The sequence below is a fragment of the Eumetopias jubatus genome, unplaced genomic scaffold (assembly GCF_037043125.1).
Source record: "Eumetopias jubatus isolate StellerSeaLion01/CBP00866 unplaced genomic scaffold, mEumJub1_p1.0 scaffold_1, whole genome shotgun sequence".
NCBI lineage: Eukaryota > Metazoa > Chordata > Mammalia > Carnivora > Otariidae > Eumetopias > Eumetopias jubatus.
In genome coordinates, this window is record NW_028274807.1 from 119,611,273 (window position 1) to 119,626,607 (window position 15,335).

A 15,335-nucleotide genomic window follows, 5' to 3' on the forward strand; every position below is an offset into this window, starting at 1 on the left:
GCGCGTGTTATGTGTGTGTGTTCATATATATATCACATAATAAAAAAGCAGGCATGGCATCAGTATTACTCCCAATAAAATTTAAGACAAATCATTAAATAAGGTAGAGTATTTCATACTGATCTAACAGTACCTGCCATCAAGAAAATAAAACTGAAACAGATTTTATGCAGCAAAAGTGAAAAATACAACTTAAAAATAGAGAACATCCATATGTAAAATAAAACTTGACTCTTACCTCATACTGTATTTAAAATATAACTCAGAATGAATCATAGACCTAGATATAAAACATGAAACTGTAAAACTTCTAGAAGAAAACATGTGGAGAAAAATCACCAACTTTGGGCTAGATAACAAAAAAAGCATGAATCATAAAAGAAAAAAAATAATAAACTGGACTTTACCAAAATTAAAAACTGTCACTTTGAAAGAAATTGTTAAGAAAATGAAAAGACAAGCCTACAGTCTGAGAGAAAATATTTGCAAAACAAACATCTGATAAAGTGCTTATATTCAGAAACACAACTCAATGATAAAAACAACCCAAAAGAAAGACTGGAACAAACACTTCACCAGATATATGGATGCAAATAAACATTGAAAGATTTTTTCAAAATCATTTATCAGGGAAATGCATATTAAAACCACAACAAGCTATAACAATACATCAATTAATGGCTAAAACTAAAAAGAATGAGAAAGCCAAGTGCTGATAAAGACCAACTGGAAATCTCATACATTGCTGATGGGAATGAAAATGGCAGTCATTTTAGAAAATGGTTAAAAAAAACCACAAAAAACCCCAGAAAAAGCAGCTTGTTGGTTTCTTACAAAGTCCCACTCTTAGGTATTGACTCAGGAGAAATCCAGATATATGTCTGCACAAAAACCTGTCCATGAATATTTACCGCAGCTGTACTCTTAATAGCCCAAAACTGGAAATCTAAATGTCTTATCAACTGAAAGGATAAACAAGTTATGGTATATCATTATAATAGATTATCACATTCTGCAAAAAAAAAAAGGCTCAACAATCTGGATGAATCTCAAAAGCATGCTAACTGAAAAAAGTCAGGGACAAAAGGCTTTTAGTTTCAGGACATTTTCATTTTAGTGACTTTTTGGAAAAGGCAAAACTAGAACAGAAATGAGATCAGTGATTACCAAGAGCCAGTGAAGTACGTAGGAACTGACTACAAAGGGCAGGAAGGAATTCTTAGGATAAAAGAAATGTTCTATATCTTGATTCTAAGAGTAAGTTACAGTACCTTATACATTTACCAAAACTTACTGAACTATACACTTAACAAATTTTATTTGGTGAATTTTATTGTATACCCTGATAAATCCAATGAAAAAACCGAGTATGTGAAAACTAGTAAGAAATGTTAAGTATATGAACTACCTAGATTTGAATACAATTACATTATGTTAAAATTTTAATCATAATAAACTTAATGTTTCCTAAAAACTCCACTTAAGAATTTTAAATAGGAAATTTAAAAAATTAAACCCCAAAAAGAAAAGATCAAAACCATAATCGTATTGTCAGAAATCAATACATCAATTAGATAAATAGAAGGGCTATAAAGGATTTGAAACAAAATTAACTAGATCGAGGGAGACTCCATACTCAGGAAAAAAGGAACAGGTTTACTTTTTAAACGGCTACAGAAAAGGCTTAAAACCTCATTACAGCTGACTCCCAAACATGGGGGTTAGGGGAACCAACCTCCCCTAACCCATGTAGTTAAAAGTCCACATATAACTTTTGACTCCCCCAAAACTTAACTTCTAATAGTCTACTGTTGACTGGAAGCCTCACCAATAACATAAACATGTAACATATATTTTGTATATGTATTATATATTGTATTCTTACTATAAAGCTAAAGATAATGTTACGAAAATCATACAAGGAAACTGCATTTACAGTACTGTATTTATTAAAAAAAACCTGCATATAAGTGGACCCTATCAGTTTAAATCCATGTTGCTCAAGGGTCAACTTTATATAAAAGACCACAAGGAAAATCTTTAACAGAAGCCACAAGTTTGTTTCTGTTAATTGTTGAGGGCTAAGTGGCAAGAAATGTGAATCACAGTACACGCTATAGCATATGCTGCAGAACTCAAGACAGCCTGTGCAGTAAAACACACTGTATTCACACTACAATACTGATTTACACTCAATAAATCATACCTGTTTTAATTTGAATTTACCTGGGTTTTTTTTTTAGCTGTTTAGTATATTTACTTTATTATTACATTTATTGGAATAAAAACCAAATAGGCCCAAAATTTATAATACCCATGCATATGTATTTTGGTTTTATATTCTATGAAACATAAAAAATGTTTTCTTGGTTTTCACAATGAACATGAATTACTTCTATAATTAAGAAATAAAAACAGGGGTGCCCAGGGGCATCTGGGTAGCTCAGTCAGTTAAGCATCTGACTCTTGGTCTCAGGGTTGTGAGTTCAAGCCCCACACTGGGCCCCATGATGCTCAGGAAGCCTACTTAAAAACAAAACGGGCACCTGGGTGGCTCAGTTGTTAACCGTCTGCCTTCAGCTCAGGTCATGATCCCAGGGTTCTGGGATCGAGCCCCACATCAGGCTGTGTGCTCAGTAGGAAGCCTGCTTCTCCCTCTCCCACTCCCCCTGCTTGGGTTCTCTCTCTTGCTGTCTCTCTGTCAAATAAGTAACTAAAATCTTAAAAAAAAACAAAACAAAAACCAAGAGCACCTGGCCTGCTTAGTCAATGGGGCTTGCGACTCTTGATCTAAGGGTTGTGGGTTCAAGTCCCATGTTGGATGTGGAGATTACTTAAAAATAAAATCTTAGGGTGCCTGGGTGGCTCAGTTGGTTAGGCGACTGCCTTTGGCTCAGGTCATGATCCTGGAGTCCAGGGATCAAGTCCTGCGCCAGGCTCCCTGCTTGGCAGGGAGTCTGCTTCTCCCTCTGACCCTCCCCCCTCTTGTGCTCCCTCTTTCTCTCCCTCAAATAAAATCTTAAAAAAAACACTTAAACAAATTAATTAAAAAAAAAAAAGAAAAGCAAAGTTAGCACATAGGCCAAGATTCCTACCGTCACTCCTCACTGCAAGAAAATAAACCTATTACATAAAGAAAACAATCTACTGGGGAAAACAGCCTTGTTGTAAAGATGGTATATGATATGACCCATGTAAAGTATTTCATGACATGGCACATAGAAAATGCTCAGTAAATATTAGCTACTGAAGTTATCAGCATCTATTACAGACAGCAGTAAGGGAAATTCCAACATAACTATTACAAATACTTTATGGCCAAACCACAGACAAGATATATACTATGATTCCTTAAAAAACAATTCAAGTAATGAGGATCCTAATTATACAGAGCTGGGGGATGGTTTAAGTGGGTGCACACACAAGCACTTAGGCTGTCCTGAAGCAGTTTTATGTTATGAAATTCAATAGGTATGTAAGCATAGGGGTGACACTCCAGTATCTCTCATGCTGTTTTTACCTTAAAGTCATTTAAAATTATTACGCATGCTGAAATCATTAGCATTGATGCAGAGAACAAAACTACTGGAGTCAAACATTTAAAATCTCACCTTATGAAAACAGGATTAACTTCAGATTATTTCTTCTCCGTGTCAAAAATCTCATTGTTTAAAGAAATATGCCACAAGGACAGAGAGAACCAGGGGAGAAATGAACAAGTCCCAAGATTTCAAGCAAAGAAGCATATAGGAAGGGGTAACTGACTTATTAGTAAAGAGGCAAAAAGAATTGAAGGAGGAAATACCAAAGAATAGCCCTGCAGAATCTCAGAGGCCTAAAGATTAGTGCACAAAGTATTCAAGATGGAGGTGAGGCAAAGAACTGAAAACAGGACTGGCTGATAGGCTATATAGCAAAGGTGGGCTACCCAGTGGATCTACCCCAACCCTCACACACTGGGTGAAACTGTATTCCCAGGCAGAAGCTTAATTCTCTAAAGAACATGAGAATTCAAGAATCTCTGAGATCAGGTTTCACAGGCAGAATCAATAGATACCAAAAAACCCAAAACCAACACCTACACCAAGGTGAGCTACTACAATCTTTTAAAATACTGGGAACAGAGGTGCCTGGGTGGCTCAGTCATTGGGCGTCTGCCTCCGTCTCAGGTCATGGTCCCAAGGTCCTGGGATCGAGCCCCGTGTTGGGCTCCCTGCTCAGCGGGAAGCCTGCTTCTCTGTCTCCCACTCCCCCTGTTTGTGTTCCCTCTCTCGCTGTGTCTGTCAAATAAAATCTTAAAAAAAAAAAATACTGGGAACAAAGATCCCACCAAGTTCCATAGAAAGGATAAAAGGTTACATACACAGGAAATGTCAGAATAACGTCAGAATTTCCAACAACTGCAGCAGATTACTGATTCTAGAATTCTATACCAGACCTGTGAAGCAGAAAAAATACACTGCAAAGAAATACTTAAGAAATTTCCTACCTTACACCTTTTATAGCTACTAGAGAATGTGTTCTACAAGGGGTTAATCTAAAAAAGAGGAGGGAATATTCCAAGTAATTATGTTGTACACCTAAAACTAATACAATGTTATAGGTCAATTATATCTCAATAAAATGGGTGGGGACTGAATTTAGAAACAGAATGAGTAACCTAGGAGAGGGAGAAAGGAATCCCAAGATGATAGTGAAATGTCAGGCTTAGAAAATAACCAGTCCAGAAAAGATTCGGTAATAGAAAGTTCAGATGGATGAAGATCTCCAGGAAAAAAAGGCTGAAAGATGAATATATTTGAGGATATGAAACTAAATATTCAAGGACTCACATAACTAAACAAACATTTTTAAATGTGTAGCAATTATTAACTCCAAGGGGGGGGAATGAAAATATTCAAGAAAGAAAAGCTCACAAACTGAGCCCTCCTATCACTGATATTTATATTGTCACAGTAAGGTAAGCATTTACTATTCATTTAACCAAAAAATTGTGATGTAACTAACTACGTATTGAGAGGACAGAAAAAAAGGGGAAATAGGGAATAGTATAACTAAATCCTCATCTACTAGAAGAGAAAGTATGAAGAAAATTCTACATAGCTGAGACTAGGAAGGAGATGTGGGGGGAGGGGAGTTGGGAAATGCTGTTTAATAAAAATCTTAAAGCAGCTTTTTCTAAAAACACCATACGCATACGTTATTTTTAAAGTAATTTTAATCAAAATTTTATCAGTATTTTTTTTTAAATAGCAGCAGTTTTTAAATGGAGAATGTGGTTGATGCTTCTGGGACCCACTCACTGGACCCCATGAAAAAATGATGTGTATGGTATGCAAGTGTCTTTGACTTAGTACTCCAAAATAAACCCAGAATCTTAACCACTGCTCATCATTTCCATCCTGGTCTAAGCCACTGACCCCTGCTGTAACTCTACTTAGGATTTAATACATGAACCATGCTCCCTGTCTCAGGATCTCTATTCTTGCTGTTGCATCTGTAATATTCTTGCCTTGAACAGAAGAATGGGTTACTACCTTACCTCTTTATCTTTGCTCAATTGTCACCTCTCAGTTATGTCCTCTCTGATCACTATATAATATCCTTCACGCTCTTTATCCACCCTTCTTGAACTACTCTTCTCTACAGCCCATAATGCCACTTAAAATACTAAATATTTTATTTATCTTCTGTGTTCCCTGATGCTACAATATAAGCATCAGGAAATCAGCAATTTATATCCACTTACTATAACCCCAACATTTCTAATAATGCATGGGACATAGCAAGCACTCATGCTGTATCAGTGAGTGAACACTGTAGCATTTGGTAACCTCCAAACATTTAGGAGGTAGGAAACAGGGACGCCTGGGTGGCTCAGTTGGTTAAGCGACTGCCTTTGGCTCAGGTCAGGATCCTCCTGGAGTCCCCCATCCGGCTCCCTGCTCAGCAGGAAGTCTGCTTCTCCCTCTGACCCTCCCCACTCTCAAATAAATAAAAGTCTTTAAAAAAGAAAAAAAAAGAAAAGAAAAAAAAGGAGGTAGGAAACCGTGTATTTGGCCCAACTTGCTTATTCTGCAGATGAGAAAACAAAAATCCTGCAAGGGAAAATTAGTCGCTCCAAGTTGAGTCAACTAAAGAACAACCCAAATCTGCTGATTCTAAGTCCAGCTCTTTCCTTTTCAAATCTCTGACTTCAATTCCACAAGAAATATTTTACATCAAGAAATAGGGGCGCCTGGGTGGCTCAGTTAAGCGGCTGCCTTCAGCTCAGGTCATGATCTCAGGGTCCTGGGATCAAGTCACGCATCGGACTCCCTGCTCAGTGGGGAGCCTGCTTCTCCCTCTCCCTCTGCTTGTGCTGTCAAATAATTAAAATCTTAAAAAAAAAAAAAAGGATATCCACATGTCCAAACATTTCACAGAATACTACTTTTTAAAAGGTTGGTCACAAATCAACCTTTTAATTGATTTCATAATCCACTAATAGGTTGCTATACAACTTGAAGCATGCTGTTTTATACTAAATTAGATGCAACTTAACCAAGGATATAAAAGGAAAAATTTGTTCTTCTGTATTTTTTTTTGGGGGGGGGGAACGGGACAGAGAGAGGGAGAGAGCGAATCCCAAACAGGCTCCAGGTCCAGCACTGAGCCTGACATGGGCTTTATCTCACAACCCTGAGATCATAAACTGAGTGTCAAATCAAGAGTCGGATGCTTAACCAACTGAGCCACCCAGGCACCCCTCCCTCTTCTGTATTGTTATTACACATCTTAAGTAGCTTCTGAGTAGAGATATCTTCTATGCACTGTCAATTTAGTGCAAGATTAAAGCAGCATGCTACTTAATAGCTGGAGGCTAGGGACAATGCATCCTCAGCTTCACAACTAAAGCGATGTGAGTACAACTAAAATATATTAAATATATACTATGTGTCTCATTTATTAATCTTTAAGATTTTGGACAGCACAATTATTTTATTAAACAAGTTATAAAACAATTAATTGAAAAGACTAGAAATTATTTCTTAAACATTCTATATAAAAACCGTTAACATTTAAAATTTAGTTTTATTCTATTCTCCCACAAAGAAAGTTTCTTAACAATGAATATTGATATAAATATTTACTATTTATAATAAGCAAACTCCTCATGGACACTGATGTGAACAGCCAATATAATGCTTTAAAAAACTAGCAAGATAGGGCGCCTGCGTGGCTCAGTCAGTTGTGTCTGCCTTCGGCTCAGGTCATAATCCCGCGGTCCTGGGATCCAGTAGAACGACTCCCTGCTCAGGGGAGAGTATGCTTCTACTTCTCCCTCTGCCCCTCCCTCCTGCTTGTGCTCGCTCTCTTGTAAATAAATAAAAAAATCTAAAAAAAAAAAAAAAAACACTAGCAAGATAGAAATGTAGAATGTATTGGGGCCAGGAAGAATCCAGATCAAGAAGGCCATGCGGAAGATCCTGCCATTTACAATAACACAAATGAACATGGAGGACATTATGCTAAATGAAATAAGCCAGACACAGAAAGGAAAAAACTGCACGATCTCACTTATATATAAAATCTAAAGTCAAATAAGATAGAAGCATAAAGGGTAGTCATCAGGGGCAAGAAGGTGTGGGAAATGCGAAGGTACTAGTCAACAGTACAAATCTGCAGTTATATAGGATGAGTAAGTCTAAAGTTCTAATGTATAGCATAATGACTAAAATTAATACTACTATATTGAATACTGGAAATTTGCTAAGAGTAGATTTCAGGTGCTCTCACATACAAAAAATGGTAATTCCATCAGATGTTATAATCATTTCACTATGTATACTTATTATCAAGTCATCATGTTGTACACCTTAAATATATACAATTAAAAAAAGACCATGTGAAGAAGCTCCTATGATACCTTAGTATGAGGTACTGAAGGCTAACAAGGGTGACAAAGGCATATAGAGGCTTTCTTTTTTTTTTAAAGACATTCAGCGTCATGATCAGACTATTACATTTAGCAATCAACAGCATGGGTGCAAAAAAAAAAAAATCTACACTAAAACCCTTTGTTGGAATGCTTTACACTTTCCACAGAACAGAAACTAAAATAACCTGTTACACAATTAGTCACAAATACAGTTCTCCAGTTTTTTGCCCATACACATGAGTATTGTCTAAAACATGTCTTCTTTGTAGCAGCTAGGCCCTGCCACCACCGTGCTTGGCTGAGTTCACAAATCTGTTGTAACCTGTAGCTTCCCTGTCACTTCTCTGGCTCTCCTCTCCTGCTAAGCTTTGTTTCCTGGCAGTAATTAAAACCTTCTGCCACTGCCATAGCTCCTGCTGCTGCTGGAACCACCATAGCCACCTTGGTTTCGTGGTTTGGCAAAGTATTGGCCTCCACCACCATAGGGGCCAGAGCTTCCGCCTCCAAAATTTCCCCATTTCATGGGTCCAAAATTTGAGGATTGATTGTTGTAATTGCCAAAATCATTACAGCTTCCATCACCTCCAAAGCTGCTTCCATCATGACCAAATCCGTTATAGCCATCCCCACGGCCACCACATCCACCACCACCTCGACTGCCGCCAAAGCCACCTCGACCACTGAAGTTCCCTCCACGACCAAAGTTGTCATTCCCACCAAAACCACCTCCACGACCACCACCAAAGTTTCCAGAACCACTTCGACCTCTGGCTGGATGAAGCACTAGCCATCTCTTGCTTAGATAGGGCTTTCCTTACTTCACAGTCATGGCCATTCACAGTATGGTATTTTTGAATGACAGTCTTGTCCACAGAGTCATGGTCATCAGATGTTACAAAAGCAAAACCTCTCTTTTTGCCACTGCCTCGGTCAGTCAATCTCAATCACTTCAATTTTCCCATACTGTTCAAAATAATCTCTTAGGTGATGTTCTTCAGTGTCTTCTTTAATGCCACCAACAAAAATCTTTTTCACAGTTAAGTGGGCACCAGGTCTTTGAGAATCTTCTCTTGAGACAGCCCTCTTTGGTTCCACAACTCTTCCAACCACCTTGTGTGGCCTTGCGTTCATGGCTGCATCCACCTCCTCCACAGTGGCATAACGTGACAAACCCAAAGCCTCTGGAGTGCTTGGTGTTTGGATCTCTCATTATCACACAGTCTGTAAGCGTTCCCCATTGCTCAGAATGGCTCCTCAGACTCTCATCGGTTGTTTCAAAGCTCAAACCTCCGATGAAGAGCTTCCGCAGCTGTTCAGGCTCTTTGGGAGACTCTGACTTAGACATGACGGCGGTGGGAGGGGAGACTTTAACGATGCTTACTCTGCGGCGTCCACGGGCAGAAAGGAGTAATCTAACGAACGTATCTATATAGAGGCTTTCTGACATCCAATTATCCTCAAGTCTCTCTGGTTCTACATTCTAAACTTCTTCTCACATTTTCCCTCACCATTCCCACTCCAAGTGCCTTAAGCAAGCCTTCACTTTCTTTTTTGCCTTCTAACTGCTCCTGAGTCCCTCTGATCCACTGATGTGGTCAATGAGTTAAGATCAGTTTTAAGTTATCACCAATGTAACTTGCTACTAACAATAAAGTACTAAGTTGGAGCTCTACTGTTAAAAGAAAAACTTAAAATTCAAAGTTGCTGGCTCATTTGCTTTAAGTGCTTCGATTAGCAAAGAATTCCAAGGAAAGAATAGTCAAGTTTGATAGCTGAAGAGCATACAAGTTCATTATTCTATAACATCAAAAACCTAGAAAGGACAGTTTCTAAGGTTTACTCCTCCTATTTGAGACAATCTCTCCCTCAAATAAAAAAGAGCAGTCTGCCTCTTGGTGGAAAACTGACACAATAACTATATAATATACAGTTCTATTAAAGAATTTAATATACATATAGTGTCATTAAAAATACAGCTTAAATTAAATCTTACCTACATCCTTTTGGCAGGTTGTTACGAGTTGCCTCCGTAACTCAATTGATCTAATCAATGGCCTTACAAACTCTGAATATTAACTCTGGCAAAAAATATAATGGGACCAAAGGGTGTCTTAAAGAAGTGTAAGTTATGCATGTGAGTATGTCACCCACACCCAAGGTCCAGCGCTGGTCTGTTGCAAATGTTCCTGATTTAATAATATAGCTACTAGGCTATTAGAAAGATAAACACATGCTTGAATACAATTATAATCATCAGGGAAACAATCCAAAGGCCCCATACTCAGACAATTTTTGCCTAAGATTAAATGCCACTGCAAAAGGTTATTTAGTTCTATTAAAATATATTGAGTTTTTATAACTTAATCTAAATGGTACCTGTGTGTGAAGCAGCCCAGTTACAACAGCTAATAAAAAGATCTCTCTCCTTTTCTGTAACTATTCATTATTGTTAAAGTAAAAAATAACTTTCCTAATTCCTAATTAACATAATTCTATTAGGATAAAAAATAATGAAATCTAGTTTTCTATGAAGAATGTACCAGAAGTGATTGCCTAAATAAGTCACTTTCATATATAATTCAACATCTTCAATTAAGAACAATGTAAATTGACCTGTACCTCTGAAACAAATAATACATTATATGTTTAAAAAAAGAAGATAGTAGGAAGGGAAAAATGAAGGGGGGGAAATCAGAGGGAGAGACGAACCATGAGAGACTATGGACTCTGAGAACAAACTGAGGGTTCTCGAAGGGAGGGGGGTAGGGGGATGGGTTAGCCTGGTGATGGCTATTAAAGACGGCACGTATTGAATGGAGCACTGGGTGTTATACGCAAACAATGAATCATGGAACCCTACATCAAATAAATAAATAGGAAAACAAAACAAAACAAACAAAAAGTCATTAATAACATCTTTGTACTTCAAGAATGACCATTTTTCTTTGTGAATTTAGCTTTTCAGTACTCTAGTCTCAGATCTCTAGGAATAATTTGTGAAAATAATAAACTGCCCCACATCTTAAAAAAAAAAAAAAACAATGTAACTGACACAACCCAATGGGCGTTTCCACAAAGCTTACCATATAGACCTCCAGGATATTCTACAAAATTGGCTTTATATAATATAGAGCTGGTAGGATCTGTAGAGATTATTTGCATTTCCACAATGCTCATAATAATACATAATATATAAATAATAAAATTGGCTTTATATAATATAGAGCTGGAAGGATCTATAGAGACTATTTACCTCTCATTTTACACGTATAGAAAGCTGTTTGACCTTGGGTAAATCAATACACCTCAGTATTTTTCCATATTTTTAAGGGGCTGAACCAGATGATCTTTACCATCCTTCCCAGACCTAAAATTTCTCTAAAAATGATAAACCAGAAAAAAAAAAAGATAAACCAGGTTTTACTGCAACAAGTTATGCAACCACATGTAAATATAAAATCAAGAGATACAAAGGAAGGGAATTTATAAGGCTGATCACCTATGTTGTGACAGCCCTTAAATCCCAGTACCTCATTTAATACTCTAAATAACCTGCAAATGCTAGGTTCTTTGGGGCAGGGAAGGCTCCTAAATCTATTGGTGTTTAGATGCTGCAAAAACTCCATTTCTGCTTTTAAAGAAAAAGCTAACCAGGAGGTCCTTTACATGTATTAATAACAAAAAAGTGACAGATAATCTTAATCCAAACTGGGAATTTAGTGCAAACTACCGAACCCTACTTTTAACAAAACTTGATATTTGAATTTTGAATGCAGAGTAATAGAAATGTTAGGACCTGGGAAGGGCCTTAGAGATCATATAGTACACCTTCCTCATTTTACAAATGAAGCAATTAAAATAAAAGGTTTTGTCCATTTTTCACTCAAATTAAAATAGCAGGCAGAAGTAGATGTGTGGTCTCCTAACTTTCAGATATTACCCTGTGATGGAATTACATGAGGAAGCCGGATAATTTGCCTAACATGACATCTTTACAAGAACATCTACATAGCTAATGGTTTAAAAAAAAAAAAAAAAGATTTAATTTGCCGAGATTATTTTAACATATCAGAAATATGGGTTACTGGCAAAAAGTATCATAAATATGGAAAGTAAACTTCGTCTAAACTCGGTCTCACGGATTAAAAGAAAAATATTTTTCTATTCCAGAACAGTGGCTGGCCCACGATTGGTGTACAATGAAAGTTTGTTGAATGTGCCAACCTAAGGAAAAGTATTACCACCATTGGCAATAAAGTCTTAAAGTGGTTGACTGAAAAACAAACTCTACCCTTTAAGGGGATGACACTTTATATGGTCATACAGACCATCTAGAGCCTTAGCATAATTCACCGTAGCCATTTTTTGATGACTATGATCCTACAGATAAATAACTCTTAAACTTAAAAATGCTAGGATTCCCCAATAATTTGGAAGGAACCAACCTAAAAAAGAGACTCAACTGGCTCAACAAAATATCTGTAGCATTTTGGTTGACAATCACGGAGGCTTTAGGCTTAGTCCTAATCTTGTACACACAGTTAACTATCTCCAAAACATCTGACCTCTCCCTACCCCCGACTTTCTCCTTTGAGCAGACGAAAAGCAGCGGGTGCACGGGAGGGTTGGTTTTCATGAAAAGAATCCGACCCCAAAGAAAATACTGCTTTGCACCGCATCTTGCAACCTGGAGAAGCTCGGGCAGAAAATTTTCCAAGAGCGAGAAACCTACAGCTCCAGCGGGCGAGTGAACACCAAAGCCTCCCCCGGGGGCGGGAAGCCCGCCCCGCCTCCGGGCCCACCCGGGCAGCGCGGGCCGGGAAGTCAGGTACCCGAGGTCCGAGGTGGGGCGTGAGCGACGTGAGGACGCCTCTCAGCCCGCGCGGCAAGGGGGGGAGGGAGGAGGTGGCCCCGGCGCCCATTTTGTCCTCGGCCTCCGCACCTCGGTCCTGTCCCCCAGGCCTAGAAACCTCCGCGAGGCCTGCAGCCACGCTCCTTTCCGCGGCCCGCATCCCGGACACGCGCTAGGCTGCGGCGCGTGGCTCCGGCCCGCTTCGTTCCACCCCCCCCCCCGGCCCCGCCCGCCGCTCATCAGACTCTCGGATACCGCCCCAGCCTCGCCACGGCTCCGCGGGCCCAAAGCCTTACGTCTCGCCCCGGCTTCATCCCTCATCCCTCCCCGCCGGGCCTCAGCCTCCTCAGCAACCCCCGGCTCAAGCCCCCTCACCCCTCCCCGCCCGGGCGTCGCCCTCTCGGCCCGGCGGGCTGGAACCCCCTCAACCCCTCTCTCGCCCGCGTGTCAGGCCACGGCCTTCAGCCCAGCACCCTCACAGCCCCAGCCCGCACGCCCTGTCTGGACCGTACCCCCCGGCAAACAGATGCACCAGCGTGTCCCTCTGGGTCATTCTCTCTCCCGCATGTCCTCCGGGCGCTGAGGCGGGACGCGGATCCGGCCACCCGCGGCGGCCGGCGGCTTTGGTCCCGGTCTAGAGCCGCACGGCGCCCCAGGGACGGCGGGGGACCGGCTAGCGGAAAAGCGGCTGCAGAAAGCAACCGGCGCGGCCCTCCCCGCGGTGCTACAGCCGCGCCACCTCCCGCTCCAGCTGAGCGATCTCTACCAGAGCCGGAGAGCGACGCGGCGCACTGGGCTGCGGGGCGAGGCTGCGTGCGGGGGCTCGGATATTCCGGTGACCCCCGACATAAACAGAAGCTTCCATTGGTCCGCGCTGCGTGACGTCATGCGGCCGGCACGCCGCTTTCACGTGATCGCCAAGGGTGGCGTTTTTTTTGTTTGCTAGTTTGTTTGTTTTGTTTTTCTTCAATGAAAGGGGCCGTGAGGCGGGGCGGAGCGCGTGTCCTGAGGGTAGTAGGTCACCGTGCTCTTGCGCCTAATCCGGGGCGGGGAGGCTGCATCGGTGCCACCTGGGCCCGGGCCCGGCAGGCTGCTGGGAGCCCCACGCTTCAGCCCGGACCACGTGAGAAACTGCCTGGACTCCCAGTTCGCCAGCGTGCCGGGTCTCTGACTTTCTTTTTTTTTAAGATTTTTTTTCTTAAAAGGCAGTTCTGGGTTTACAACAAAATTGAGAGGGAAGTACAGAGATTTTGCATTCACACCGTTTGATTCACTTTTTGAAAATTGGATTTATGGCATTTCCGCTTCCTGGTATCTACCCCAGGCAGTGCATGGGAAAGGCCCTGTACAAGGGTACAATGTTTACAAACAATGCTTGTAATAGAAAATTGGGATCAGTAGGGAAGGGAGAAATAAATCATGGACCATTGCTACTCTGCAACATGCAGTTGTAATAAGGAGTAAGGTAGATCCATATGGAAAAAAACTCAGGCATAGTAACAGGCAAATAGAATTTAAAAACTAACGTTTATTTTAGAATAGAGAACTAACATTTACTAATTCTTCTAACCAGATTTTTTTTTTAAATTAAGTTCTGAGAAGATAATGTTTATTTATTTTTATTTTTTTTTAAAGATTTTATTTATTCATTTGAGACACAGAGATAGAGAGAGAGCAGGAGCAGGGGGAGAGGCGGAGGGAGAAAGAGAGGTCGGCTCCCTGCTGAGCCAGGAGCCTGATGTGGGGCTCGATCCCAGGACCCTGGGATCATGACCTGAGCCGAAGGCAGCCGCTTAACCATCTGAGCCACCCAGGCGCCCTGCCAGGAGATGTTTTATATATATATACTACATAAGTCAAAGACTCAGGGAAGGAAAATGTTCTATTTCTCCAGAACACAGTGACTAAAATGTTTTTAATTTTATTAATTAGTAATTATTTCTAAGGTGCACAAAGGTACAGAAAATAATATAACACATCTGTATTCATCACGTAATCTGTACCCACCCTGAACAAATGTTAATATTTTCCACCTATTTGTTGGGTAACTTCCATTCCACCTGCAGGGCCCTCACCACCCTTTCCCACCTATGTGGGATTATCCAGGGCCACCTTACTTTCCTTCCAGGGCCACTTTCTTCATGGAGTCCTCCTTGATTGTCTCAGCTCTCTATGCTCTTCATCTACTCCTAAATTCCTACAAAATGTACAGACTGCATGCCGCTGGCAAATAGCATAGTTAATATTCATCTGTAAAATGGGCATAAGAGTACCCCACTTCCTAAGGTAGTTGTGAGGAATAAATGCATTAAAATATGTAAAGCATCCACAGCAGTGCTGTGTAAGTACTATCTATAAAAGTTAGTAGTAGTATTTTACTGTCTTATAGTCTTAACAGAAATAGCAGGGGGCACCTGGCTGGCTGAGTAGGTAGAGCATTCGACTCTTGGTTTCTGGGTGGTGAGTTCAAGTTCCATGTTGGATGTAGATAAGACTTAAAAAAAAAAAAAACACCTAAACAAAAAATGGCAGCTGATATTTCTTGAACACTTAATAATATGC

General features: G+C 40.3%; 1 protein-coding gene across 3 annotated transcripts in view; it reads right to left on the reverse strand.

Annotated features, from left to right (window-relative positions):
* Positions 1 to 13,620, reverse strand: part of SLC25A36 (solute carrier family 25 member 36) — a 39,758-nt gene extending 26,138 nt beyond the window's left edge. Inside the window, exon 1 of one of the 3 annotated variants that reach the window (XM_028099157.2) lies at positions 13,286 to 13,620. In XM_028099157.2, the coding sequence (XP_027954958.1) occupies positions 13,286 to 13,326 (41 nt within the window). In that variant the 5' untranslated portion in view covers positions 13,327 to 13,620. Of the gene's footprint in view, positions 1 to 11,174; positions 11,279 to 13,285 lie in introns of those variants that run through there. The other 2 variants (XM_028099156.2, XM_028099158.2) reach the window with 2 other exon arrangements.
* Between the last annotated feature and the right edge of the window lie 1,715 nt (positions 13,621 to 15,335).